Source organism: Dermacentor albipictus, chromosome 1 (genome assembly GCF_038994185.2).
Source record: "Dermacentor albipictus isolate Rhodes 1998 colony chromosome 1, USDA_Dalb.pri_finalv2, whole genome shotgun sequence".
Lineage (NCBI taxonomy): Eukaryota > Metazoa > Arthropoda > Arachnida > Ixodida > Ixodidae > Dermacentor > Dermacentor albipictus.
In genome coordinates this window covers 196980653-197007584 of record NC_091821.1, presented here as the reverse complement: position 1 = coordinate 197007584, position 26932 = coordinate 196980653, and the positions used below count along the sequence as shown (strand labels likewise).

The following is a 26932-nucleotide window of genomic DNA, read 5'->3' as shown; positions in this document are numbered from 1 at the left end:
TGCACAAAGTACTATCCACAAAGAACGGCACTGCAAGCAAATTTGTTGATATTAGACAGAAGACCATTGACTCTAAAAAAAATGCTTGGCCCATGGCCAACTGCGGGCCTTCAAAAAAGAGCGCTTCTTGCTCTGAAAAATTTTTTAGAGGAGACCAACATTTTGGGAAAATATTCGGTATCAGATCATCCGAATGCGCTAAATGAGTAACATAAACGTTGTTTCGTGATTCATAATTGGTTTATGTGGCGATCGCAACTCTTACGCAATATGTATAATTCTGTTCTGTACTTGCAGTGCATTACATGTGTTGTGTGTTATGGCTGTTCGAAATATCTGACTTTATATATGCGTACGTGGACTGAACTAATGCACAGAACTTTGCGACTCATGTACTGTTGGACTGTATATTTTTTATTCATCCAGTGTTCTACTGAGTGCCATATTTCGTGTCGCTATTCTCCCTTTTTACGCAAATTTGTTTCCTTTGCCAAGTGACAAGGAGCAGCCGGTGCCACCATAAAGACGCCAACCTCTCTTAATATTCATTTCAATAAAAAAAAATCCCCTTCTCAACTTTTGCGTCCGGCCAACTATGCCGTTTCATGCGCGCCTCGCTTCGCTAGGTATACGCACTACCTCGCGCGCCGCGCACGTGGGTGGTTGCGGACGCCCAACTAAAGCTGTCTAGTGAACCGAGTGCTGACAGCTTCGAGTAAGCTGTGTTCTCGCCACTTAGTTCGCCTTGAAGCGATAGGTAGCACGAAGGTTAATTCACTCGCTGCTGCGGGCCCTTTCTTGAAAGCGATTTTCTTACGTGAAGAACAGACTGGTTTCCTCGTTGGGTAGGCATAGAAATGCTTACGCATTTAAAAAAAATATATTCTAGTTGTGATGCGCTGGTCGATGGTAGCTTCCACGCTTTCTCAGCCGCTATTTGGAAACCTTAGTCGCAAGAAACTTCGAAAAATATATACATATATAGTTCACTTGCAAATGCAGATACACATAAATATCAGTGATTGATTAATTGTGCCACTTATTGATTGATTGATTGATTGATTGATTGATTGATTGATTGATTTTAACCCCTTCATGACCAAATTCCAATATTTACGTACAGATGTAAGGATTACGCAGGCATTGTGTATTGATTTATTTTTGTTACTAAGTAAGTTCTATCTTTAATGCGTTCTGTTTGCACCATTTTGCCTCTTCCAGACAAGCCGAACGTGACACTGCGGCTCGGCCAACCGTTTCGCGACCTTGAAATTCAGGAAGGCGGCGACGTCTACCTCGAATGCCACGTGAACGCAAACCCACCGTCCTCCGAGGTGCACTGGTCAAAGGACGGAGTCGAAGACTTTGCCACCAAGACGCTGAATGGATCGACCCTTCCCGACGTTATCATCTCTGGCCGCTTCCTGGCGCTCCAGAAAGCCCGGCGGAGTTTCTCTGGCCGCTACGCCTGCAGCGCCACGAACAGTGAGGGCGCCAGTACCAGCAACTCGCTTCGCCTGAAAGTGCTGCGTGAGTAGGCCTTCTTGTTCGCGTATTTGGGAGGACCCTTGGTCAGCGACTCGCAGTGTAACTATGTTTCTGCCGTTACTGATCTTCCCGTATACTGTGCATTTTATGGGCAGGTCTGTCTGCTTTTGTCGTAATGCAGGTTCCGCAACACATTTGGGGCCGCATTCACAAAGTTTTTGGTACGCAAGTTCTCTTTGTCATCTGTCGCTGACCTTCGTTAATAATACGAGGGCGAATCAGAAAGTCAATGCCCCTATTTTTTTAAGCCAAAAAACGGCTGTAAATGCGAAGTCAACGTATCTATTGCCAGCGGTGAACCTTTCTTTGACCGGCCCGGGCATGGCACTGGTGTCAGTTGTTGAAGATGGCGATTGTGCTTCACACGTCCATTGCGTACGAGCAACGAAGTGTGATTCGTTTTCTATGGATCAAGGGACGAACGCCCATCGAAACCCACAGGGAAATGCAGCCCACATATGGGGAAAGGCGTCTCGCTTTGAACAGTGGGAGGTGATGGTGTTGTGAGTTCGCAAAAGGCCGTGAAGACTTGCATCAATATGAGCGTTCGGGGAGGCCGCGTGCATCGCTGACTGACGACAGGGTCATCTAAAATTTAGTGCTGCAATGGGACAAATGTCTCAATCGGTGTGGGGACTATCTGAAAAAATAGTGTAACGTAGGTCGAACAGTACCTATATTTCTGAGTGCCTCTATGTACCTTATTTTGGGTAATAAAATATAGGGGAAAATACTTTCTGATTCGCTCTCGTATGTCCAGCGCCAGGATTGACTGGAATTTTCCCTTAAGAACAATTCCAGTGAAAGATATTTTTGTGAATACGGACCCCAGAGGCCGAATTCAAAAAAAAATTTTCGTTCCTAGGCACTATTCATCATTTACCTTCCGCCTTCACAAATAGCATATCCAACATCAGGATTGGTTGGAATTTTCTCTTATGAACAATTCTACCGTAAGAGGTTCTTGAGAATATGGGTCCTGGGCCAGTATCAACGAAAACATCTTGCGCCAGAATTATCGTTAACAGAAATTTATATATAATCCTGATGCTGTATATATCATTAGCGAAGGCGTGCGACCAATAGTATAGAGCACTTGCGTAAGGCTTTGTGCTTATGAACCCTGCTCTCCCCTTTCAGCACCACTTTGCCGCCTTATACGTCATTTGTTGGCTTAATCACGGGCTTTCAGATACGGCCTCTATTAGAAGGCATGGGTTATCGCTTGGCCAGATGCGTTCACTGCAATCGGCAACCGCGTGAGGGACCCTACTCTTATTTGCGGCCCCCACCTCAGCTTATAGCGCGATTAGCCAGAACGCACATAACGAAAATTGGGGCGCTGTTATGTAATGATTCTTTCCGACCGATCCCATTTATTTTTATCATCAGTTCCGCTGTGTCATCGACCTCGACGTTAACGGCGGCATCGAGATCGAAGAATAGAAAAGGAAAAAAATACGAGGATGCCTAGGCACTTCTTATGAGTTATGAATGCGAAAGCATTAATGTACAACTGAAGGGCACTGAGCGCTCCTTCGAGTTATGAACACCTCGCTGGGAAGCGGGCGTGTAGAGGCGCCCGGCCAACGCCTCCTGGATAGCACAAAGCCGGTGCACTTCGATCCGTGACGTGATGCCACCTTGCCAAAGAATCTAATAGGGACGCGCCAGAGTAAGTCGCGGTTGTTTTGACGTCACTGCTTTCGACACGCCGGTCTTGGCAATCGAGAGGAGGAGTAGATTTTAATGGAGAGAAAGGAGGAGAGGTCGGCCTGGAGAGCGTGTCTCTAGCCTGCTACTCCTCACTGGGGAATGGGGAAGTGGGAAATACAGGGAAAGGTAGGTGGCGGATGATTATGATATGGTACAATGAGATACTATATACACGTTGTCGAATATGCGGATGCGCACTGGAGACGCAATACAATAAGAGTAATCTTGTCCATACAAAAAGTAATCGAAATTTCGGTCTAAGTAGCATGACGTCATAAAACATAGTGCACATGCCTGCTATCCGATATCTTGTTGTTCCCTGCGATTATGTACCATACGATATGTTTTGACTGATAGGCCTGCATAACCAATGGAAAACTCGTATGCTAGATCGAAATCCAGAACGAAAAATTTTCTCAAGATCGCATTTCGCTCAAATGATTACGCTTTTTTTTTTCTTTATTGCCGGAAGTTTCACCAAGCTAACACAAAGGGCATCATTTCTTGAAATAAGGTAAGCGATACATAAATATACACTAACACACATTCAACTTTGTGCGCATGCATATTGTGCGGTCAGTCCCATTGTGGCTGGCCATGTCAAGTTTAAAATTCCTTTAATGTGGCGAGGGGCTCAATCCTCGCCAGCCAATCCGGAGGACATTCTTGTTCTTTAATTACATCAATGAACTTGGAAATATCTTCCCGGAAGAGCAGCCGCGCAGGCCGGCTGTCAGGCTCACAAAAGAAACCGGCCATTCGAGCCCTCAATAAACAGTGGAGGCCCATTAGCATAATTAAGTCCAATGGCATGCCGTCCTCATTTTCTACCGTCAAAAATCTAATACCTAATGGGCTTAAAGGCAATTATTTTTGTAGTTTTCTTTCAAGAACATCCCAAAAGAAAACCCCTACCCAACAATGCAAAAAAACATGGTCAATTGTTTCTAATTGTTTACATATAAGGCAGTTTGCTCCCCATGGTAAATAAAAAACCCTTCTCTTGTAAAAAGGCCCGTACCGGCAAAGTTCCGGTATGGAACTTAAAGAAAAAGGATTTAGTGCTTGGCTGCACCTGCATTTTCTTAACGCGCTTTAACACGTCGTTTCCCTGTCCTCCACTGTTTATGGCTCTGCACATCGGAACCGGCATAATCATGTCAACTACATCCCTGTACAATTTCTTCCGCGACACCGAAAAGAGATAATCATTAGAAAAACGTACGGACAGAAAACGGACACTGTCAACGACTTCCCTTACGTACCCTCGAAGAGCACCAGGCATACTTAAATTGCAGACCACGTACATCGGCAGGTGCTTGCTCAGTCGTAACTGGCACATTGTGCGCAGAAAGGGGTCATGCACGTCTCGAAAGAAAGAAAACCGGTTTACTAGCTGCTTCACAAAAAGATGTGACAGGCCTAAGCCCCCGTCCTTGACTCTCCTAAACAAGTTCGTGCGGCTGCACCTCTCCCATTCTGATGCCCCAATGAACACAGCAAAAACTCTATGGAACCTTTGCACATTTAAACGAGAGCAACAGAAAACTTGCATAACGTACCATATTTTGCTTATTAAAAACAAGTTGCATACAGTAGCTCTCGCACACATCGATAGATGAGCACCTTTCCAATTTGTTGTTTTTTCCTTGAGTCGTTTGGCCTCTTCTAGCCAATAGTCCTCATTCCGCCGGTAATGTTCGAGCTGAACGCCCAACATTTGAGATGGATGAAAGCGCCAGCTCAAATGATTACGCACTTAAAGGACATTTACGATCAAGAAGAATGTCAGGCGGATTGATATCAACTTTCGATTAGGTTTTTAATTTCTTTCAAGTTTTTGTTGTGATGGAAGATGTTGCTTTGTGGGACGTTTTCATTGTATGTACTGTCCGTATACCTGTGATCGCTTATGACCACCTGGTGCTAATATTATTGCAAGTAGTTCCTGTACATACATCATTTCATTCATTGTAATAAGTACCATGTTAAAAATGCTTAAAATCCACTGGTTAGCATCAGTAACATACTACCACTTGTCGCACAGAACGATCGAATTTCCATACTTGCAAGGACATTAAAAAAAAAACGACTGCAAGGCCTTCAAAAATCATTTATGCTACTCTGTACAGCAAAACAAATCAACCTAAATAATTAAAGCATGCGTCACGCCAGTTTCGGTGCGTATTTGCTGCCCTCATGCCGGCAACACCGGGGAGACCTCGCTCGCGTGGGGTTCGGCTTGCAGGCGACGAGTGGACGAGAGAGCTTCTTCACTGCGTTGCTTGTCGCCATCGGGCGAAAGATCGCTTGCATGGGGTTCGTACTTTAGGCAAAATATGTGCTTGATTGACCCCACTAACCCCGGTATTCTCAATGATCCTCGACTCGAAGCTATTCCTACACTCCACCGAATTGAGCACAGCGCCGCCCCTCGATTGAAGAAAGCGCTACGCTTCACACGATTTGGCGCGGGGTGTCAATAAAGCGCAGTGGCAACTTAAGTCAAAGGGCGGCGCTGCCATAGCACTCTCTCGAGTCGAGGTAAAGGGTCGAGTGGAGGAATGTTCTAGAATAGGGGGTAGATCTAGGCTGTTACGAAGGAAGAACACTGTGAGCGTGAGGGCATCTGCGTGCAACCTGCTGTGTGACATGTTCATTTCGCCTCCTGGGAATACACGCGTTTTACGGAGTAGGCCCTGTTTACGCGACAAGTTGCTGCGTTGATTGGCTCAAGTGCTGAAGAAGCAGCGGCTTGTCACTGCACTGCGGTATGTTTGGGCGCAGGCATAATCTCTAAACGACGCAACTTTTGAAGGCGGACGCGAATCAGCATGTCCGGTATAGGCTTGGGGCATATAGTACAATTATGAAATGCGGAGGAAGCCGTGCCAACATTTCAGCGATCAAAATTGTAATAAAGTAGTACATGCCTGTGGATGTTGCGCCTTCCATGGGAATGAAGGGATGAGGTAGAAGTGTCAATCTTAGGCTGTGAAAGCACATGCGGGGAAACTCCTGTCTCATCTCTCTTCAGTTCTACCAGCACCTGTTCTCAGCAGTGCAGTTGCCACGATGAGGCCTGCCACATAGTTTTTTTTTTTTAAGGTGTTTACTCCGTGAGTGACATCCTCGCCCATGGGGTTATTTTGGTTTTTCTTTGCTTCTTTTCTAACCTCGTCTTCACTAAAAACATATAAATAGGAAAGTTGGTCTAGTTAATGTGGCTATACATATAGCTTAGCTTGTACATTTTACTTATAGTGCGATAAATACACGAATACAAGAACTGAACAAAACAGAATGATTCAACAGAAGAGTTGAAATCTAGCGCTCTCTCCTGTTCCTTTTTCTTCTTTTTCTGTTTGATTTTAGGGCTAGCTATACAGAATATTGCAGCTAAAGCACAAAAAAATTTTTTCCTCTGTGACGCCGTGGCTTCTCTCCAATACAGGCAAATTTACTTCAGTGGGCCTATTTACTAGTGTGTGCGTGTGTGTGTTTCAGTGACTCTAGCTTTCTCTCTCCTTCGGGGCCACTACACCAGTTGTAACTATGGTCCAGCGTATGTGGAATGAACAAACCATGCGAACGTTGCCATGAGACGTGTACACACGAGTGCGTTTCTGGCATTTCGTTTGCTGAGAGGGTAGCTAGCACGTGTGGTTCCGCGCTCCTATAATAGCTCACACGGCTGCGCGTGAGTCAGTGGGTGGTTTGTTTTGCTTTAGTTTGCGACCACCTAATACGCGACGCCCCAGCACCATTCAGCTAGGAACAAATCGAGCGTTCCGACAACCACGCCCGCGCAGCTTTGCTTCGCCATCGGCTTGCTTCCACGTGCCGCAACAACGAGCCAACGATAAGCATGAAAGGAGCGATGCCCGGACAGCCCGGAAATGAACAGGCGTTACCATGCGTGAGCACGCCCCCCCCCCTTCACCGTCCCCTCCCCCTTTCCTCGCGTGGCCCACAGACAAAAAAGAAAAAAAAAGAAAGACGAAATAGAACAGGAGCAACACAAGGCGATGCGCCCTGTTATTATTCCACTAATGAACAGTGATCAACGCGGATGAAAGCACGCAAACTGCAGGAGCCCAAAGGAAGATCCAAATGCCAGAGAGTGTCTTTTTGCGGAAAACCTGCAGCTGTGTCACGTATTTCGTTGTTACTTCTATCTTGCTTGCCCTTTAGTATTACTTTGGGTTCTACCATCAAACACGCGGGAAGGCATGGAGCTGCCTGGCATGCAAGCCGAACAAAGGAAGATCTAGACGGTGTGCTCGGACAAAAACATGACTGATTTCAACCACATAAGGAACCTGACCGCTGCAGAGCGCCTTACCGCCGAATAAAAACAGAAGAATGAAAGCAAAAGCACTGTGTTCAGTATATGATCGCGAAATGTACAGACGTTTACGCGTTATTATCCTTGAAAAGACGGGTGGAACTGTGCCAGCCTAATCATTCACGAGCCTCCGTAAGAGCCTCTGCAGCATGCAGGCGTTCGGTGTGTTGAGACACTACATACTCGAGCCCCCTCCCGCGTCTTGTCGTGCCTGGCTTTGCGCTTGGCTATTTAACGACCCTCGGTGGAGGCAACATATTAATTTGGTTCCAGCTTTCCTTAGACGGTCCCCATGAGTGACCCGACCAGGGGAACTCAACGCATGCATTTCCCTGTCCATCCCTTAAATCTTTTTATTTCATCCTACTTACCACCTTTCCTGTTTTCTTTTTGTCACTGTTCCCTTCTGAATTTGTGGGTGACAAGGGCAATTGTCGTGTAGATAACTGGTGTTGGTTGTGCATATTTTGTTATAGTATAGTACTGTGCGGCTGACGATGCACAAGACATTCATTTAAAAGACCTGTCATGTCTTCTTAATCGACTCAGTGGTGAACGAGTGGCATTGCTACGGAGAATACTTATAAAACTACCCATTTCCTCCCTTATTTGACCCTTGATCGTCCTCGGAAACTATAGGACGCGCCACCGCATGTTTCTTTATCTCAAGCACAAAGATGTTTTTCCCCACTTTCATGCAATGCATGGTGAAATACAAGCAAGAAGTCAGTGTTATCATCCTCGTTACTGGATGAAAACCTGACAGATACAATACCTGACAGCAAAAAGGGAAAGCGGAGACCTGCGCCCGTATACAGAAAGCGGAGAGCTGCGGCCTGTGGCCGGTTGGAACTTCAGCGATTGGAGCCGGCAATTGTTCCGCCTGATCCTCCTTCGAGTTGAGATCAGGGGTGCTAACCCCGCCTGCTTCAACATCACCACCACCATCACCACCACCACCACCGATTGGAGCCTCTCCGGACGTTTTAAGGAGCTCGCTCAAGTCAATACTTCAAATGAGCGTTGCTCTCTGGGCTTTCGACAGTGGCAGTATATACTTACTTCCTGACTGCTCTACATTGGGTCAATGGATCAGCTGTTTAGTGGAAACCTTTCGTTGGAAATTGCGTTCTGAAAATTTAAGAAAAATATGGAGTCATGCGATTGTAGTGAGAACCCAGCTGATTTGCTAACCAGCGAGTCTACCCTGTCTGCCCTCAAAGGCTGCGAAATATGGTAGAAAGAACCAGCATGTTTGCTCATGCACCAGCAATCTAGCCTCTACCGTCGACAGGTATTACTGATGAGAGAGCCCAAAAACAAGTGAGGTCAGTGAAGCTGGTGAGCAACCACTTTATTGCTCAGACACCTCCGCCGATCGTTATTATCGAACGCTTGAACAGTTTAGACCGACTGCTTCGGGTGACAGCCTGGATGGGATGGCTTGTATATAATTGAAAACCTAGAGTACAGCAGCTCCAGGGGTCGTTCAGGACTGAAGAGATCGAAGATTTTCGCTACTTACTGCTGCGGCAAGGTTCAGAGAGAAGCGTTTGGCGACTTTCACCATCGTTTAAACCGTAACGAAGACGGTCAGGTGCTTTCAGAACTATACGAAGCTTGAATACGTTCGTTGAAAATAACGGACAGCAATGTGCAGCAATATTTAAGTTAACAAATTAGTGCTACAAGATGACTTTCATCTGCGACAAAGCCGGAAAATCGACCGCATCACTGAAATGTTTCCGAACCGTCACGGACGCATTTTGCCCAGTGGCACCATCGTTCAACCTCCGGCACAGCTTCTGCACCCTTTGGAGGTACGAGAGGATTCAGCTGGCGCTCATTCGGCGGGGAGGGGGTTAAATAATCTACAATCAGCAATCAACCAGCGATGGTTTCACCGCACAGCACTCGGCAGACGGACCGACTCAAGAATCACAGTTCCAAGGAGAGGCAGCCTGGAATACCGCGCTGTAACTTGAGTTTGCGCGTCGACCGCGCTCTAGTGCCTTTATGTGAGGTTGTGCGGAATTTGTGTATTAAACGGCACTTCGAACTCGCGAGGGTGTGTTGGCGGGAGCAGGATTAAAGACGCTACGGAGAGCACATGTGTATTCCCGTCTAAGGTCTACCTTGCCACTTCAGTTGCATTTCTCTTGATAAACTCAGCTAAAGAAAGTTCCCCAACGACTATGAATTGGTTGACCTGCAAGCTACATTATCATCAAAGTGTATATTCCGCTTCCCTACTACTGACTTCAAGTGTTTGCATACTATGTTTTGTCCTTCTTGGTCCTGTCGTAAAGTCAAATTCCTAACCAGTCTCTTGCACTATGTTTACGCAAGCATAGTGCAGGGCACTGGCCAAGAAGCTATCACGTTGCAAAAAAAAAAAAAAAGATTCGGCGGAACCACCCATACGGTGGCGGATTAGCCAGTGAAGCTGCTTCTGCCGCTTGTACGCAGACTCGAACGACATAAGCCTAAACCCCATGCAAGCGATCTTGCGCGCGACAGCGACAAGCGCCGCGATGGAGATGGCTGTCGCGTTCGCTCGTCACGTACAAGTCGTACCCCATGCGAGCGATGACTTCGAGCGACGTCTCCCCAGTGTTGTCGGTATGATGGCAGCAATATAGGCGCCGAAACTGGCGTGACGCGTGCTTTATTAACTTAAGTTGAAGTAAGTGTTTTACTGTAAAAAGCAGCGTAAAATATTTCTTAAGGTCTTCCAGTAGGTTCTTATCTTTGCGTGTATAAAAATTCAATCGTTTGCTCGTTCCGTGCGACAATCCGAAGTGCTTGAGTTATGTACATCCAGTTCCGGCTTCGCGCTATTGGCTAGTCGCTCGTAGCACTTCCGGGCGACGAGCGACAAATTCTAGATTTGCAGAACTGAGCGATCTGTTCAAGCGACGTCGCTCGAAGCCGTATCGTCGCTGTCGCGCAGAAAATCGCACTCATGGGGTCTAGCCTTTAGCTTGACGCTTACGAGCGGCCTTCAGTGCACGATCTTCAGCGGTAGCTTGCGCTCGACGCCGACGATTACACTCTCGCCTGTGCTCTCACTGACGTTCTTTGGAGGCAAAGTCACTGGTCGCATTCTCCACTTTCGCAAGGGCACGTTGTCGTTGGTCATAGTGGCGTTTCTGCTGTCGACGCCTCTTCTTGTACTCGGCTTGTCATTCGGCCGTGCGCACAATGCGTAATCTTCCCATTTTTGTTGGAGTTGCCACTGTTACAATGGTCTACCTCTGCAATGCACAATCCGGTTCTTACACTATGCGACGGCCACCGCAGCGCACACCCCCGTGTTTTTCCGCCGCAACTGCCACGCCGTTGTATTGAGGGCAGACGACAGCAGACGCAGCTGGCAGCAACCGTGGCCAGTGCGGGTGCACTCCCCCACTGCGCAGGTGCGGCGCGCCTTGAAATCACGTGTCCTTTGTTTCTTCTGCGCCGTACTATCATTCGGTCTCTTTTTTTTTGTTCAGTTTATGGATGTTAGCCAGCCCAGATACCTCCCCTACGAGACCACACAGCGCCGCCATCTTTCTTGTTCACTTTACGGGCATTAGCCAGCCCAGATACCCGCGACCCCTTCCGAAACCACGCATACGGCTCATTCATACATGTCCGTCAGGTAAACAGCTTCACTCGAAAAAAAAAAGAAAAGAAGCGGGCACCTTGTCTCGCTCCGCTCAATCGACTTTGGAGTGAGGGTAGTATTCTGCCTTCAGCTCACGGTATAAGTGTGCGCACGCGCTCTAGCGTATACGGCTGAGCAGCTGCCTGCGAGTTGTTAGGATGCACTGGTCTAAGCGGAGCCGAACAGTAAACGCTCAGATTAAATTTTCTGTATGCAGCGAACCCTAAACGCTCTGATAAATCTGAGCGCTTAGGGTGCGCTGAATATAGAGCGCTTTAGCTGTGGGTTTATTGTCCGCTCCGCTCCGACCAGTGTAACGACACCCATACATTGTATCTTTTTCGAGTGACCGCATTTCATTGGCTAACCACTGTTGCAAGTTATCGCTTATCGCAAAGTTCATGTATTCGAACTTTCTCGACTGTTGTCGCCAATCTTACAGCGAAGGAATGTTTTCTAATAGATCGCGTACATGAAGGAAACAGCGGTGTGCATTCTGGAACGTACGGGAGAACCAGCGATTATGCTAGAATACGCGATGAGTGATGCAGGAATAGGTCGTACACTTGACCCGTACAAATTAAATTTTGACGAACGACGATCGTGCTCGCCGCATCATTGTGCTCCGAGTGTTTTTTATTTCCTTTATTTTTTTTTGGGGGGGGGGGGTTGAGGGGAGGGGAGGGGGACTAGTTTTCTCAATAAAGAGTTAACTGTGTCTTTTCCTTAAACGCCACGACAACGTGACAGTATACTAACTTGTACATAACTGCTCAGCCGGAACGCTAGTGCGCGTGCGCAGAACGCTTATGTAGTCAGCGGATGGCAGGACGCTGCCCTCGTTATACGCCACGAAGTTGTTTGAGGCGACCGTGAAAGAGCCGTCTACTAGCTTCTTTGTCGTTTCTGGCCGAGCTGATTGCGCACCGGTCGCATCTCTGGTAGACACGCGTAAAAAAAAAGCGGTATCCACGCCGTTCTGCGCAGAACTTAACCACGTGAAATGCGAGCGTAACAAACCTCCCTGACAGGCTTACTCGCCGAGAGGAGGTGGCGTTTGCGGATACTGTGCGTCGCGGTTGCACTTACGCTGGCTGTGACCATCTTTTGACCTCGCCTCTTTGCTTATTCCAGTCCGTTCTACGACATCACTATTTAAAAGGTGAATGTAATGCGTTTGCTGTAGAATTGCCCCACGCTTTACCAAGGTCATCTTCGACACATAAGTGCGACAAGCCTTCTCCTACAGGAGGCCCTCCCGACATAGAACACGAGATCTAAACCTTCCTATAGAACTACCTACATGAACCAATTCTGTTTGTGTATTTGTAACCATATATTTGTTATGCCCAAAGATAGGCTTCCGAAGAAAAAAAGAGAGACCGTGAGCGATGCTCCGATAAGCTTGTCATATGTTATGGAAGAACAGCCCCAGCAGGAACCGCCAGCAGTGTGTCCAATCTCCTTCTCCTTCCTTTAAATGTTCTGATGCGGCTGTGATAAATCAGTCCTATTTTGTTGCGGTATCGCGAAAAGTTGAGCGCTTAAGTATTCTTTGCAGCAATACTCTATCGAATGGGCCGCAAGTCGTACTTTGTTATCAGTGCAGCCGGTCTTGTCGTTGGCGTACACAGTTCGAACCCTTGTCTAGGGCTAAAGAAATGTACATTGCCGACCTTAGGTTTATTTTTAGTTAGTCCCACGTGTACAAGAAAAGAACCACTGTCCTTGCTCTACTTTAAGTGAGCAAGCGTTTATTTCCTATTCAACTGTAAAATCAGCATAAGTCCGGTGAGAAAGCAATGTTTTGCTTTGTTCGAAGTTTGGACCGATTTTTCAACCCAAATCTTTCAATGGCATCTTACGGTACAGCCTAGCCTGCTATTTCTGCTCGAGCGTGTTTTGGAGCTTCATTTGGTATGCGTGTTTGTGTAGCCAGAACGTTGCGAGATATACCCTGACGCTATGGCAGACTTCCGACGTGGACGCCCTTCTATAGACAACGTCACAGATCTTGTCTCGTCTTTTGAGCACGAAAAAAGCCTAAGATTTTCAGCGGCGGTGGTCCCGGACGTTAAAGGCGGTTACTACAACATAACTCATCGAGCCATTCTGGACGCCTTGGGCGATGTCGGCTAAGGTCGCCTTGTTTTTCGATGCACATTCAGCCACTTCAAGGTCAGGTCATTCTTTGTGCAAACAGATGATGTTGTGACATCACAACAGAATGCATACCGTGGCGTACCACAAGGTGGAGTCTTCAGCCCCACTCTATTTAACCTCGTGCTCATTGACCTTGTTCATTCCCTTCCGCAGTCCGTCTATGTGTCGATCTACACAGACGATATATGCATTTGGTAATCAGAAGTGACGCGTCCCCTGGTACGCGGCAGACTCCAAAAAGTTGCCACACTAAAATCAGGTTATCTGCGAGCACGATGTATAGAGGTGTCCTCCGACAAATGCTCGGTGGTTGCTTTCACGCGCAAAGAATGAGACCGTACGAAGTCAAGAGAGAGAGAGAGAGAGAAGTCATAAGAGAAAAGCAGGGAGGTTAACCAGGCTGAGCCCGGTAGGCTACCCTGCACTGGGGAAGCGGGAAAGGGATTTGAAAGAGGAAGAGGAAAAGAGAAGGTCACAGACTCCACTGTTACGCACATAAGCATAACAACTAATGGATAGCCAATCAACAACAAGAAGACGCGAGAAAGAAATCGAGGTTTATCCTGTAGTCCTCATGTCCCCTACCTAAACAAGGAGCTAATCGTGATAACACATGTCCTCAGATTTCTCACTCGAAAGTCATGGGGCGCGTCTGTGAGGTTGCTGCTCCAACTGTATAACGCATTGCTCCTGGGTCTCCTATGCTATAGCTTACCTATACTAGGTGGGGCCGGTAAGAGCAAGCTCCGTGCCCTCCAGTATGTGGAAACTCAAGCTCAGCGAATATATCCTTGCCTTCCCAGGTGTACATCCACGGCAGCAACAATTGCCGTAGTGCATGACCACCCCATCAATACGTACATCCAAGTCGACGCTTTAGGGATGCACATCAGGCACTTCGCCCGACTTCCATCGCATCATCTCGCCTCCCTTCCTGCCGTTCGGCCTCGTTCATTGTTCAGCAGGATTGTCGCCACCAACCATCGAACTTTATGTCTGCAGCACAACCATCTTTACCGCTGTGGTGCCTGCACCCACTCCAAGCTTTGCTTGGCATTCACGGCATCAAAAAAATAAAAAAATAAAGCGGAGATGTTATCTTTCGCCCTCAAACAAACCGAAATTTTATTCCTAGATGAGAAGCCCAGAGAACGCATCCACGTTTACACGGACGGTCATGTCTCCTCCAAAATTTCGGCTGGAGTAGCGCTAATTCCCGCGAAATCTATTATCATCCAGTTTAGGACGTCTCACATTACATCATCGACGGGTGCAGAACCCGAGGCTTTTCGTGCTGCTCTGGCGTTTATTGGTCACAAATCGCCACATACACGGTTCATCTTTTGTGACTCGAAGTCAGCTCTCTAGTATCTGCTGTCCCCTTTCAACCACGGACCTAACGTGCAGTCAGTCCCAGACCGCCGACTACTTCACCATCAAGCAATCGACAAGGGGCACAACATTATCTACCAGTGGATAGGGGGTCACTGCGGAATTCCTGGAAATCACAGTGCGGATGATGCTGCCCGATCGACCTACGACGGGGCGCATATTAAATGTATACCACTGTCGAGAATAGATGCAGCCACAAGGATTCGCTCCCTCGCACGTGAGCTTACGCAGACTCTGTAGAACACGAGTGAATTCACCAACGCACATCTCCACAGATTGCATTCACGTCTGCAACTCAGTCTTCCACCAGGGATACCACGAGCGGTGGCAACACTTTTGTGCCGCCTGTGACTCGGCGTGGCATTCACGAACGCCTATTCTTTGCGCATTGGAATGGCCGACAGCCCTGCTTGCAACAACTGTGACTGCGAGGAGACGATCAAGCAGTGTCTCTGTGGTGTCCCCTTTACAGTGCAGTAAGAAAACTACTCGCGACAGCACTCGAAAAACTGGATGAAAGCCCCTTGAGATAAGAAAATTCGTGTGCTTGCAAATGAAGCCATAAGATCTTTATGGAACACACCAAGCTTGAAGCACACACGTCTGCATCGACTGGACCCGTCCCTTGACTTCGACCCACATCTGGACTCTCTCGACTCGAGACAACAGTACTTTGCCGATTGTGGCTTGATGTCGCTTTCACAAGATCGTTTGCCTTCCGAGTCGGTATGGACGAGAGCGCGGCTGGCAGTCACTGCGGCGGCGAGGAGACTACAGAACACGTACTTTGCCACTGTCCTCGATGCAGCGCGCACCGGCTGTCGCTAGCGGCCGTGTTGGCACACCTTGACGACAGGCCACTTTCAGAACAGACAGTCTTGGAATACCCACATGATGTGCTGTCGCATCGAAAGTCGGTCAAGGCTTTGTTGATCTTTTTACGTGGCAGTGGCCTATTAGAAATACCATAATGATCGCGTCCTTTTTTTTTCACGCCTTTCTTTTTGTCCTTTCCCTTCCCCTAGTGCAGGGTAGCAAACCAGAGGCTTTAACTCTGGTTAACCTCCCTGCCTTTCTCTCATTTGCCTCTCTCGCTCTAGGACACTGGTCCAGACGCGTTTCGGCACTAAAGACCTTAAGCGCTCTGCTCATGTTCCTAAAGGCTTGTGAACTGTGCGACCGACTTTGAAAGGTGTAGCACGCAGCATCGCTTTATTGTGTGAATTTTCTTACTTTATTTTTTATTTGTTTCTTCTATCATTTTATATTCCCTTTACGTCTTTCTCCAGCATAGGGTGGCCAGCCGGTACTTACGCTAGATAACCTCCCTGTCTATTCTTACCTCTTTTTTTTTATCTCTCCGTCTCGGTGGTTCGGCAGCACTAAATGAACTGAGTGTAGGGACTAGCGTACGCTTTAAATATTCCACGAGTACCAGAAATGTGTTCGTGTGTCTCTGCAGGGTCTGTTTTATGCACGACTTGTAAGTGACCCGAGACTGCTTGCCGAGTCATTACAAATTCGTCGGCTCTGAACATTTTGGCAAATAAGGTATAAACAAAGCCAGTTGGGAACTCACAAGGTGTGCTACACTTGGACCCCAAATAGAGCTTCCTAGCGAGTCCGTAGGAAATCCGAAATGTGCAAGCCGCAGATCTGGTATGCACGTTAACGTCTTTGTTGCCGGGATGTAAATGTAGCCGAAAATCCAGATTTCAGTTTCGAACAAAGCTTTTAATGCGCGCGGATGTTTCGGCGTCCGCTGGCTAAGGCCATGTGTGTGGCCAAGAGCCCCGGAAATTAGAGGTCCGAACTGCCTGAACAAGAAAGTGCCCACCGAAAAACTGTTTTGTCCTGTTCAGCCTCAGTCGTGTGCCCCTGCCCCCTCCCGCAAGTGTACCCTACACTATCCTATACTCGTATGTGCGTGTTTTCATTGAGGAATGGTTCCATTTTAAGCTAGACTACTTCATTTTCATAATGAAGGAAGCACGCACGTTTTGGCTTTTTTTGTGTATGGCGGCCTGTTTTTTTTATGTACTTTCTTGCATTCGCGTCTGGGCGTTCCTAAACTCGCTTCGTGTCTGATGCTGTGTAATACCTGGCACTTAGCGGGTATTGAGAAGGAAAGTGTTGTCACCGAATTCATACACAATTCCCTAAGCTTTCCTTTCATATGCGTTGTTCGCAGTTGGCCGGATGCCTACGTTAATATTTTATCCAACATCACGATTGGCTGGTATCTGCACTTGCGAACAGTTATAGCTCAAGCATTCTTTTTTTTTCAGGGAATACGGGCGCTGATGTTTAGAAGATGCAAGCACTATCTAGAAACCGTGTTAATGCTCCTAGAATGCAGGAGTGCTGGTAATTATTGCTCAGTATGCACATATTTGATAGAAATATCTCATTTCGGTGTAGACTGCATCGCCTACAAACTTTGTTTAATATCGTTAATAAACAAACAAAAATGGATCCCGACATATACATCAATTTCAATAAAACAAGAGAAACCAGACGCAAGCACAGCAAAACGATTGTGATGCCACCGACTAAAACTACTGCTTATCGCTTCTCGTTTTTCCCTCGAACTATAGCAGAGTGGAATGCTCTACCGCAAGAAGTCGCTTGTATATCCTCGGTTGATTCATTTGTGTCTGCCGTACAATCTTTGCAATGAAGCGTGTTTGTTTTAGAATCACCATTTTCCTATTTTTGTAATTTTGTACATGCTGCCTTTCCCGAAGCAATAGTCTGTATCTTTAAGCATTTTTTTATGGTTCCTTGTAACCCAAGTTTTCGTTATTTTGACTTGCAGTGCCGACTTTGTATGCACTCACTCCTGCCTGGACTGCCAAGAGGCAGTTGGCAGCATCTAATAAATAATAAATAATAATAATAAAATATATAGATGCTCGTTCCGGTTAAAAGAAAAAGAAACACATTAAACTGAACTCAACATATGACACGATTGGTATGTGGCGCAGTGTGATAAAAACACACTAAACATTTAACAAAAAATCTAGCCCCTCGGTTGCTTTCATTGTTGTCATTCATTGCACAGCGAGGGAGGGTCCCGACATTTGCAGACTTTATGCCATGAGGTTGCATACGAGAGCTCATTGAGCAGTTGCCTGCTCCTAACTTCACGTGCTGCGTGACACCTGTGGTTGAAAGCATATGCCACATCCACCGCCATGCCCACTGACTGGCCCTAGCTAGCACTCCCAGCTCAAACATACACATGCATGCATGTAGCAAGCATACATAATTACCCAGCATAAGCGAACGGGAGACAGCCGCAGCTGAACTTCAATGGTAGAGCATCGGCGGCGAGCTGTCTTTCCGTCCAATTTCACTTTCATTCACCGCATGATTTCTACATTTCAGTTAATATAAAAGTCATTTTTCCCTAACATTTCCTTGATTTCATTGTATGTTGGCTTCGTGTGGTTGTGACTGACAAAAATCTGAAGCCCTAGGTTCCCCTTATTCTTCTTGTTAATGTCTTGCCAAAACGCATATTCTGGCAGGCTAATGAATAAAAAACCACAATGACGTTATCTAGGCATCGCGTGTCATGTATTGCTTTGCAAAATTGCGCGATTATATTTCAATTATTGTGGTACAATGAGAACATGACATTGCGAACGAATCGACTGTGCAAGAAACGGGTTTACATATTATATACAGCATCAGGAGGTCCCAGAGTGAGAAACTGCCCGGGGGACCTCCTAATATTAGTGGGTACATAAGAGTGTTAGAGCAGCAAGTAGAGGGCGAACAAACAAACAAAACAAAAGAAATGAGGAAAAAAACGCGTCAAGAAATACAATTCGTAGGGAACAAGTTATAATAAATAGAAAACAATTAGATATGTATTAAAAACAGCGTTATACAGTAATATCAAAATAAATAATCATAAGCAGGAATATCTAGTAGTGTGTAACAAAAAATTTGGCTCTTCTGCATATTACTAACACAGAAAAATACAAGTTGTTTTACAGAACTATGAAGCCTAGCGATACAATAATAAAAGTAATGTAAAGAAAATGTAATAATTCTGAAAATGTATTTATGACAAATGAAAAGATGCTTTTGCTAGAGTATTCTTTTCATATTTTGTTTAAAAAACTGCAATGAAAGAGATGACTTAATATTAACAGGGATGCGATTCCATAGTGAAATACCATAGAAACGAAGTGTAAACTTTCCATAATTAGATCTGATTTTAGCTAATAAAAGATGATTGCGTTCTGAAAACCTAGTATTATTTTTGTTCATGAGGTTATCAAAAGAAAGCCTATCTAATGATATTTCACGATGAAAGATACGAAATGTAATGAGTGACAACTTGTGATAGAACAGCTGCTGAATGGGTAAAACGTTAAGATGTTGATAGACAGGTAAACAATGGCAACGGAATGAGCTAAAAGTCATTAATTTTATTGCCTGATTTTGAAGACGTTCAAGTGGTCTGAGATGAATTGTATATGTATTACCCCATCCATGAATATAAACAGTATGATAAATGACTATTAATATAAGCATGATACAACGATCTAATAACATGAGGTTGGAATAATGCAAGTGTTTTAATGATAATGCGGATGCCAAATGAAACTTTTTTTTTTAGCGAGCTGGCATGGCTATTAAACTTAAAGTGTTTGTCGAGAGTAACACCCAGGAATTTAACAGTATCGGATGTCGGTATAAAATAAGTATTTAGGGAGACAGTTATGTACGAAGAAATCGCTGTTTGTCGGTTATGAAATAGTACAAACGTTGTTTTTAAAGGATTAATCTGAAGTTGATTATCTGTGCCCCAGGAATACACATTGCTAAGATCAGTGTTAAGTGGGTCTTGAAGCATGGTAAGTGATTTATGTGATGAGTAAACGGTCGTGTCACCAGCATATAACAAACAGTTACAAGTGGTAAGTACATCAGGTAGATCATATATAAATAATAAGAACAACAATGGACCTAGTATAGGGCCTTGGGCAACGCCACAGTTAATTACTTTAGTAGAAGAGAATTGGCCATTAAGATACACTACTTGAGGCCTGTTAGACAAGTAGCTACGAATAAGATGTGTTGACCATAGTATGTCCCTCAATTTTTTTTTTATTTTTTTTTACTTCCGAATATCTGTCCTCAAAGTTGTGTTTCGTGGTAACTCTGCCTGCGGTTGAGCTTTTGACGACGGACTCTTGTCTGGTCGTCCGCGGGTCGGGTATGATAATGACACAGAAGAACAGAGACCACCAAATTAAAAAAAAATTGCAACTTAGCCTGCAGACGTTACGGTTTCTTATGAAAGCGCTGGTTGCCATGAAAAGTAATAGCATAAACTACTTATTTATGCTTCAGTCGGCGTAACAGGCAGCATGCAAAGATGGGAGGCAGGTTGCCCACCCGGCTGCTCAAAATATGCGCAATCGTTCTACAGACGAAGGCGTGGCACAGTGCAAACTATCGAATAAATAAATAAATAAATAAATAAATAAATAAATGTGCTACACTAGATTGCGTTCAATGACTATTATACGTACTTTCTCCTCGTTGATCTCATGTCAAGAAAATGAAGTGCGTGTTGAGCGATTATTTCGGTCAGATACGCTTCTTGTCGCTGCATGACAAGTGTGTTGCTTCAGCATTCGTTTCAAGTTCCTTGTATCGCCTATGAAAATTTAGTTTAAATCTTAACGTAAAGTATGAGTAAGGGGCCCGGAAACATTTCATTGTGGAACTTGTCTTTAACGTCGATCACAATATCCCTGAGGCTTACACTGCCCCTGAGTTTCCTACACTGTGAATAGAAGTATGTCTCAAGTTTCCTGCTCCACAATAGTTTTTTTTTTTTTACTTAAAACGTCACGTCTCTGTGATGCTGTCCACTTCAATATTTGTCACATCAGTGCCCAGTACATGTACACCATGGCACGTAGTATGCCGACATCGCATACATATCTTGCATCATTCGTCGGGAATCACCTTGCTACAGCTGTCACTTGCTTGCGAACAATCTCGTAAAAGTTCGTTCGCGTGCACCTGTACAAAATATAGCGCTTTGTGTAGGCACCAAGACTCGATAGTTTGTTGCTGGTGATCATTTAACACCGATCATCGCCGTTGTCACAAGGCCCTTGTTCTTCCCTGTTTCGCGCAGACGCTCCGACATGCGTGGAAGGGGCGCCCATCGTGTACTCGGCATCTCGCCACGAGCCCGTGCGAGTCGCGTGCCGCGTGGCGGCGTCGCCTAAGGCGGTGCGCTTCCGCTGGAGCTTCAGCAGCAGCACGCGGCGCACCGAGCTCACCGACTTCGTGGTGCTGGGGCCCGAGGCGGACCCGGAAGGCACGCCCGTGCTCGACGGAGACTCGCCCACCGTTGTCTCCGAGCTCGAGTACACACCGCAATTCCAGAGTGACTTCGGCACGCTGCTCTGTTCGGCCAGCAACTCGATGGGGGACCAGCGGGAGCCCTGCACCTTCCACGTCGTGCAGGCTGGTGAGTCTCACTGCTACTCGCCTCATTTCCAGCAGTCTACACTGGTCGCGCACTCGCTGCGATGGCGACAAAAATAAAAGGCAGGTGGGCACTGTGTGCACGCTGCATTTCGAATGCAATAGGTCCCCTAATGAGCAGGCGCTAAATTGGACGCTAAATTGTAAATTGTTTGCGAGTTTTCTATATGTTATGAGACGATTATCTGACCAATAAATCGGTCATGAGCCTCCTTCTAGGGGTCATAGAGGGTGCAACTGTCTACATTCGGTTTGCTAGAACAAATATGAATCTTCAGTCTCGGGGCCCATATTTCAATTTCAACGCCGTTTTCTTTGAGAGTAATAATATATGTTTATTATGCAGTATGTGATTTTAGTTTTGAACACAAGATGGACGGCAAGACGGCCAGATAAACGACGATCTAAATCTTTGGTCGCCACAAAAAGAAAAAAAAAGAAACTGCACAGAACATGCCCTCCGAACCACAGCCTGTTATGTCTCGCCAAAACTGTAGAAATTTGGTTCAGCTTATATTGTTGAAACAAGAGAGAGATAGTTTTTAATGGTAGAAAAGTGGAGAGATCGGCCTGAGTAAAGTGCCTCTAGCCTGCGCCTTCACGCTGGCGAGAGCTTTGGGAGAGTAACAGAGATATGATATGAAGAAGGAGGGTGATGGTATGATGAACAGGATGATGAGAGCTGCACAGCATACTGTTTCTGTGCAACGCCTACGTGCACACTTCACAGCACAGCACAGTCATCTTCGCAGGCACAGGTAAAGGTTACTGCAGTGTAGCTAGGAGACTGTCTATAGCTTTCGTAATTTTTGCCGCTGTTTGCACCATCGGCGTGTTTAAATCAGTCAGAACCAGCTGCAGGGCGTCGATTATTTGCCGCAGCATGGCTTTGATGACAGAGTCCGATGGCGGTTTTTCGGTGCACTCTCCTTGCTCGCGCTGACGGTCTAAGGCCCGTGTGGGCGGCGGCAAGCGTGGCCACACATACGATTCCGCGCTTGCGCGGCTCGCTTGAAGCAACGGTTCAGAGAAGCCTTGTTAAAGCAATATTAACAAGTACTTCTTGTAACTATCTCTGCTGTAGTTAATGCCTCTTAAATAAATTTGAATATAAGTGCATCTGCCGTTGCATAAAAATGTAAATTTTCAAAAGACTTTTAATGGTGAGGGAGGGATGGTCATGGTAGTGACAAAAGGGGTCATGTACTGGAAAAGTTTGAGAAACACTGCTTCATAGAGTGCTAATATATTTTCAAGTTCAATTCAATTAGAACACTACCAATAGATTTAATTGAATAAAGATGAATTCTGAATGCCCGCCGTGGTTTCTTAGTGGTTTCGCGTTGCGCTGCTACACACGAAGTAGCGGGATCAAATGCTGTTCACGGCGCGCCCGCATTTTTATGGGGGCAAAATGCAAAACGCCCGTGTACCGTGCATTGGAGGCACGTTAAAGAACCCCAGCTGGTCAAAAGTAATACGGAGTCCCCCACTACGGCGTGTCTCATAATCAAATCGTGGATTTGGCACGTAAAACCCCAGAATTAAAAACAAAAACAATATTCTGAGTGCCAGTCGGAAACTAGCAGGGTGCAAAGCAACAAATGATAATGACCGAGTGACAGCTGGAAATCCTAGAGTGGTACAGAGTGGAGCAGGTCAAAAAGGTGGCAGTTTGGGCGAGTTGGTATGTCATTACTTCTTTAGGCTTGTAGCGCAGCTCAGAACGAGCAAAAAAGGAAAGTGGAAGGGCTAATGAAAAGGAACGAACAACCGGGTGAGCGCTAACTTCCAACTGATGGTTTATTTCGTGACTCAGAAGGCTACTTATACACACAGTGAACTGTGTGACATGAAGAGACAACAACACAAAACCAAGCAACAAAAGCAAAAAGAACCATGTGACAAAAACATGTTCAGACAGCCTGTGTCGGCAGTCCGAGATACGCCGATTGATTGCTTGATAACGATAATGAAGGTGAGCTTACACATGCATGGCCAAGACCTATGATAGCTTTTGCTACAATGGTTTCTCTTGTAAGCTGATTATGACTACGACTTAGAATGACGTATTCTTCTAAAACAGGTTCGCAACCACACGTTTTGCAGTGCGCAGCACTGCAAAACGTATGCATGGAGTGGAGCAGGCAGGCACGTACCCAGGATTTTTTTTCGGGGGGGGGCCCACCACCTCCATCATCATCATCATCATCATCATCATCATCATCATCATCATCATCATCATCATCATCATCATCATTCTGTTTTATGTCCACTGCAGGACGAAGGCCTCTCCCTGCGATCTCCATTTACCCATGTCCTGCGCCAACCGATTCCAACTAGCGCCCGCGAATTTCCTAATTTCATCGCTCCACTTAGTGTTTTGTCGTCCTCGATTGCATTTTCCTTCTCTTGGTACCCATTCTGTAACCGTAATGGTCCAACGGTTGTCTAACCGGCGCATTACATGACCTGCCCAGCTACATTTTGTCCTCTTGATGTCAATTAGAATATCGTCTATACCCGTTCGCTCTCTGATCCAAACCGCTCTCTTTCTCTCTCTTAACGTTATGCCTAGCAATCTTCGTTCGATCACTCTTAGCGCGGTCCTTAACTCATTCTCAAGTATCTTCCCCATATGTCAGCACTGGCAAAATGCATTGATTGCACACCTTACTTTTCAATAATAATGGTAAGCTTCCAGTCAGGAGCTGGCAATGTCTGCCGTATGCGATCCAACCTATTTTTATTCTTCTGTGAATTTCCTTCTCATGATCAGCGTTCCCTGTGATTAATTGACCTAGGTAAACGTACTCCTTCACAGTCTCTAGTGGCCGACTGGCGCTCCTGATATCTTGTTCCTTTGCCCGGCTATTAATCACTATCGTCATCTTCTGCACATTAATATTCAACCCGACTCTTACACTCTCTCTGTTAAGGTCTCCAATCATTTGTTGTAACTCGTCTGCATTGTTGTTGAATAGAACAATGTCATCGGCAAACCGAAGGTAGCTGAGATAATGCCGTCGATCTTAACTCCTAAGCCTTCCCAGTTTAATAGCTTGAATTCTTCTAAGCACGCAGTGAATAGCTTTGGAGAAATTGTGTCTCCCTGTCTGACCCAATTCCCTATAGGTATCTCCCTGCTTTTCTTGTGTAGAATTAAGGTAGCTGTAGAACCTCTGTATATATTCTTACGCGAAGGACGAGCCAGTAAGACGAGAAACTATTTACAGATTATATTTACACCAACCGTTGCAGCGCTGACCGGTTAGATTCACAGCGCGAGCCCAGTTCGTTCTTCCTCCTCTTTTCTGAAGTGATAGCGCCCACGCGCCTCGTTCAAACAAATACCACACGCATGTAGCAATATTTTCCAAGCTTTTTACGTGAGCGTTCTGTACTCGTTGATTACGTAGTGCCTCTATGACTGCTGGTATCTCTACTGAATCAAATGCCTTTTCGTAATCTGTATAAGCCACGTAGAGAGGCTTATTGTACTCTGCGGATTTCGCGATAACCTGAGTGATGACATGGATGTGATCCATTGTAAAGTATCTCTTCCTGAAGCCAGCCTGTTCCCTTGGTTGAAAAATTCAGTGTTGCCCTTATTCTATTGGGGATTATTTTGGTAAATATTTTATATAATACTGGGAGCAAGCTAATGGTCCTATAATTTTTCAATTCGTTAACGTCTCCTTTTTTGTGGATTAGTATAATATTGGCATTCTTCCAGTTTTCTGGGACCCTTGCAGTCGATAGACACTTCGTATAAAGAGCCGTCAGTTTTCCAAGCATTATGTCTCCTCCATCTTTGATTAAATGGACTGTTATTCCACCTTCTCCTCCCGCTCTTCATCGTTTCATGTCTTGCAGCGCCCTTCTGACCTCATCGCTAGTTATAGGAGAGTTTCTGTATCCTGTTCATTACTGTTTTTAAGTGAGGTATCGTGACTCCTCTGGGTACTGCAGGTCAGCTTAGAATTTTTCCGCTGCTTTTACTTTATCTTCGAGATTGCTTATGATATTATCCCTCTTATCTTTTAGTGCATACATCATGGTTTGTACTATGCCAGGTTTCTTTTTTACTGATTTCAGTCTGCGGTCATTTTTTTACGGCTTCTTCAGTCTTTCACATGTTATAGTTTCGAATATCAGTTATTTTCGTCTTGTTGATCAGTTTCGACAGTTCAGCGAATTGCGTAACGCTGTGCGGCCGCCAGTCCCATACAACCGCGTAGAGCGCAGGACTATGCGATTCTAGACGTACTGCGCTCACCGAGAAAGGTTAGGAAAACACCCACATAAGCACAGCAGAGAAGTGGCTACGTGAGGCGGTTCGACCGATAACTGTAGAAGCGTCATTCAAAGCAAGTATTTATTCTCCACTTCCGGCGGCGTTTTCTCTACTTCCTTTTTAAATAAAAAGATGTTGATCCATAAATATTCTCATAAACAACGGTTAACATTTTTATTATTCGCTTTTGCTTGCAGTTTGGTTGTTGCGTTGGCTCTCTCCCTTAGTAGATCGCTTAATTTCTCAACTCCTTGCGATTTTTGTTTCCAGTTTCCAATTTTGCACGAAAAGTGCTATACAATTGTGGAAAAACGGACGAGGTAACGGGCGACAGTCATCTTGCTTATGGGTTTAAGCGTTATTGCAGGGTTTCATGATGGACGCTCTTTCACATCATTTTATTTCCCACCTTATCTAACCCATATCACGTGTATATGGTTCCGGGCATCTGCCAGCGTCGCGGCTAGCCGTAACTTAAGGAAATAATGAAGCAAAAGGAAAAGTTAAACGCAATTGGTGCTTTCTCCGGCTCCAACTCGTTCCATGAGAGTACAGACCAGCTGAGTAACAGCCGCATCCCTCTCCTGGTCCCAGGATCAGCCTAAACAAAGAAGGTTGAACTAACAAAAGCAACAGCTATGCGCGTGACGGTTGAATAGATGGTGACAACTGAACGCATCTCGAGTTAATCGCGCGGGTGCGGAATCTATGAGAAAACTGTCCTTCACATTACAAGAGAGGCCGATAACTACCGCCATCTAAAAGGAAGTGAAAAAAAAGCAGCATAAGGCTGACCGATGAACAGCTGCCAAGTCTCAACATTAATCTGGCGGCGCTTTAGGAATGTTTGTAGAGTGGTGGCGTGGGTGGGGAGGGGGGGGGGGTGGTACGCCACATGATTTCGGGGGGGGCCCGGGCCCCCTCGGGCCCCCCCCTGGGTACGTGCCTGGGAGCAGGGACCACACTCATGGGAAAGTGGTTACAAATCGCGCTGCAAATTGCTACAGCATGTAGCCGTACATGAAACGATACTTACAAAGGGAACGTAACACGACGCTAACAGATTAAATCACAGCAGTAAGATAGCAAGGGTGGCGTAAAATGATTTACATTGGTGAGAATAACACTTACTGTGTCTTGTAAGAACCAAGACGCAGTTAAACTTATGAATTAGAAAGATTCCCGCATTTCCAGGCCATGGTTTGATGATGGGCTCACACCATTCTCTGGAAGTACTTCAATCTTCCAGCTCGCAGCGCTCTTTGTTGGCACCAACTTGACCAATTGC

The 26932-nt window shown here is 45.8% G+C and overlaps 1 protein-coding gene across 3 annotated transcripts in view; it reads left to right on the top strand.

The window, feature by feature from the left end:
* The window catches only part of LOC135903126 (hemicentin-2-like), a 578389-nt gene that overhangs the window by 186587 nt on the left and 364870 nt on the right, over window positions 1-26932 (top strand). For all 3 annotated transcript variants that reach the window (XR_011511029.1, XR_011511030.1, XM_070530708.1), the window contains exons 6-7: window positions 1222-1530; window positions 20992-21330. Coding sequence is in view for 1 of the 3 variants with exons in the window: in XM_070530708.1 (XP_070386809.1) it covers window positions 1222-1530; window positions 20992-21330 (648 nt within the window). In the remaining 2 variants the exon portion in view is untranslated. The remainder of the gene's footprint in view (window positions 1-1221; window positions 1531-20991; window positions 21331-26932) is intronic.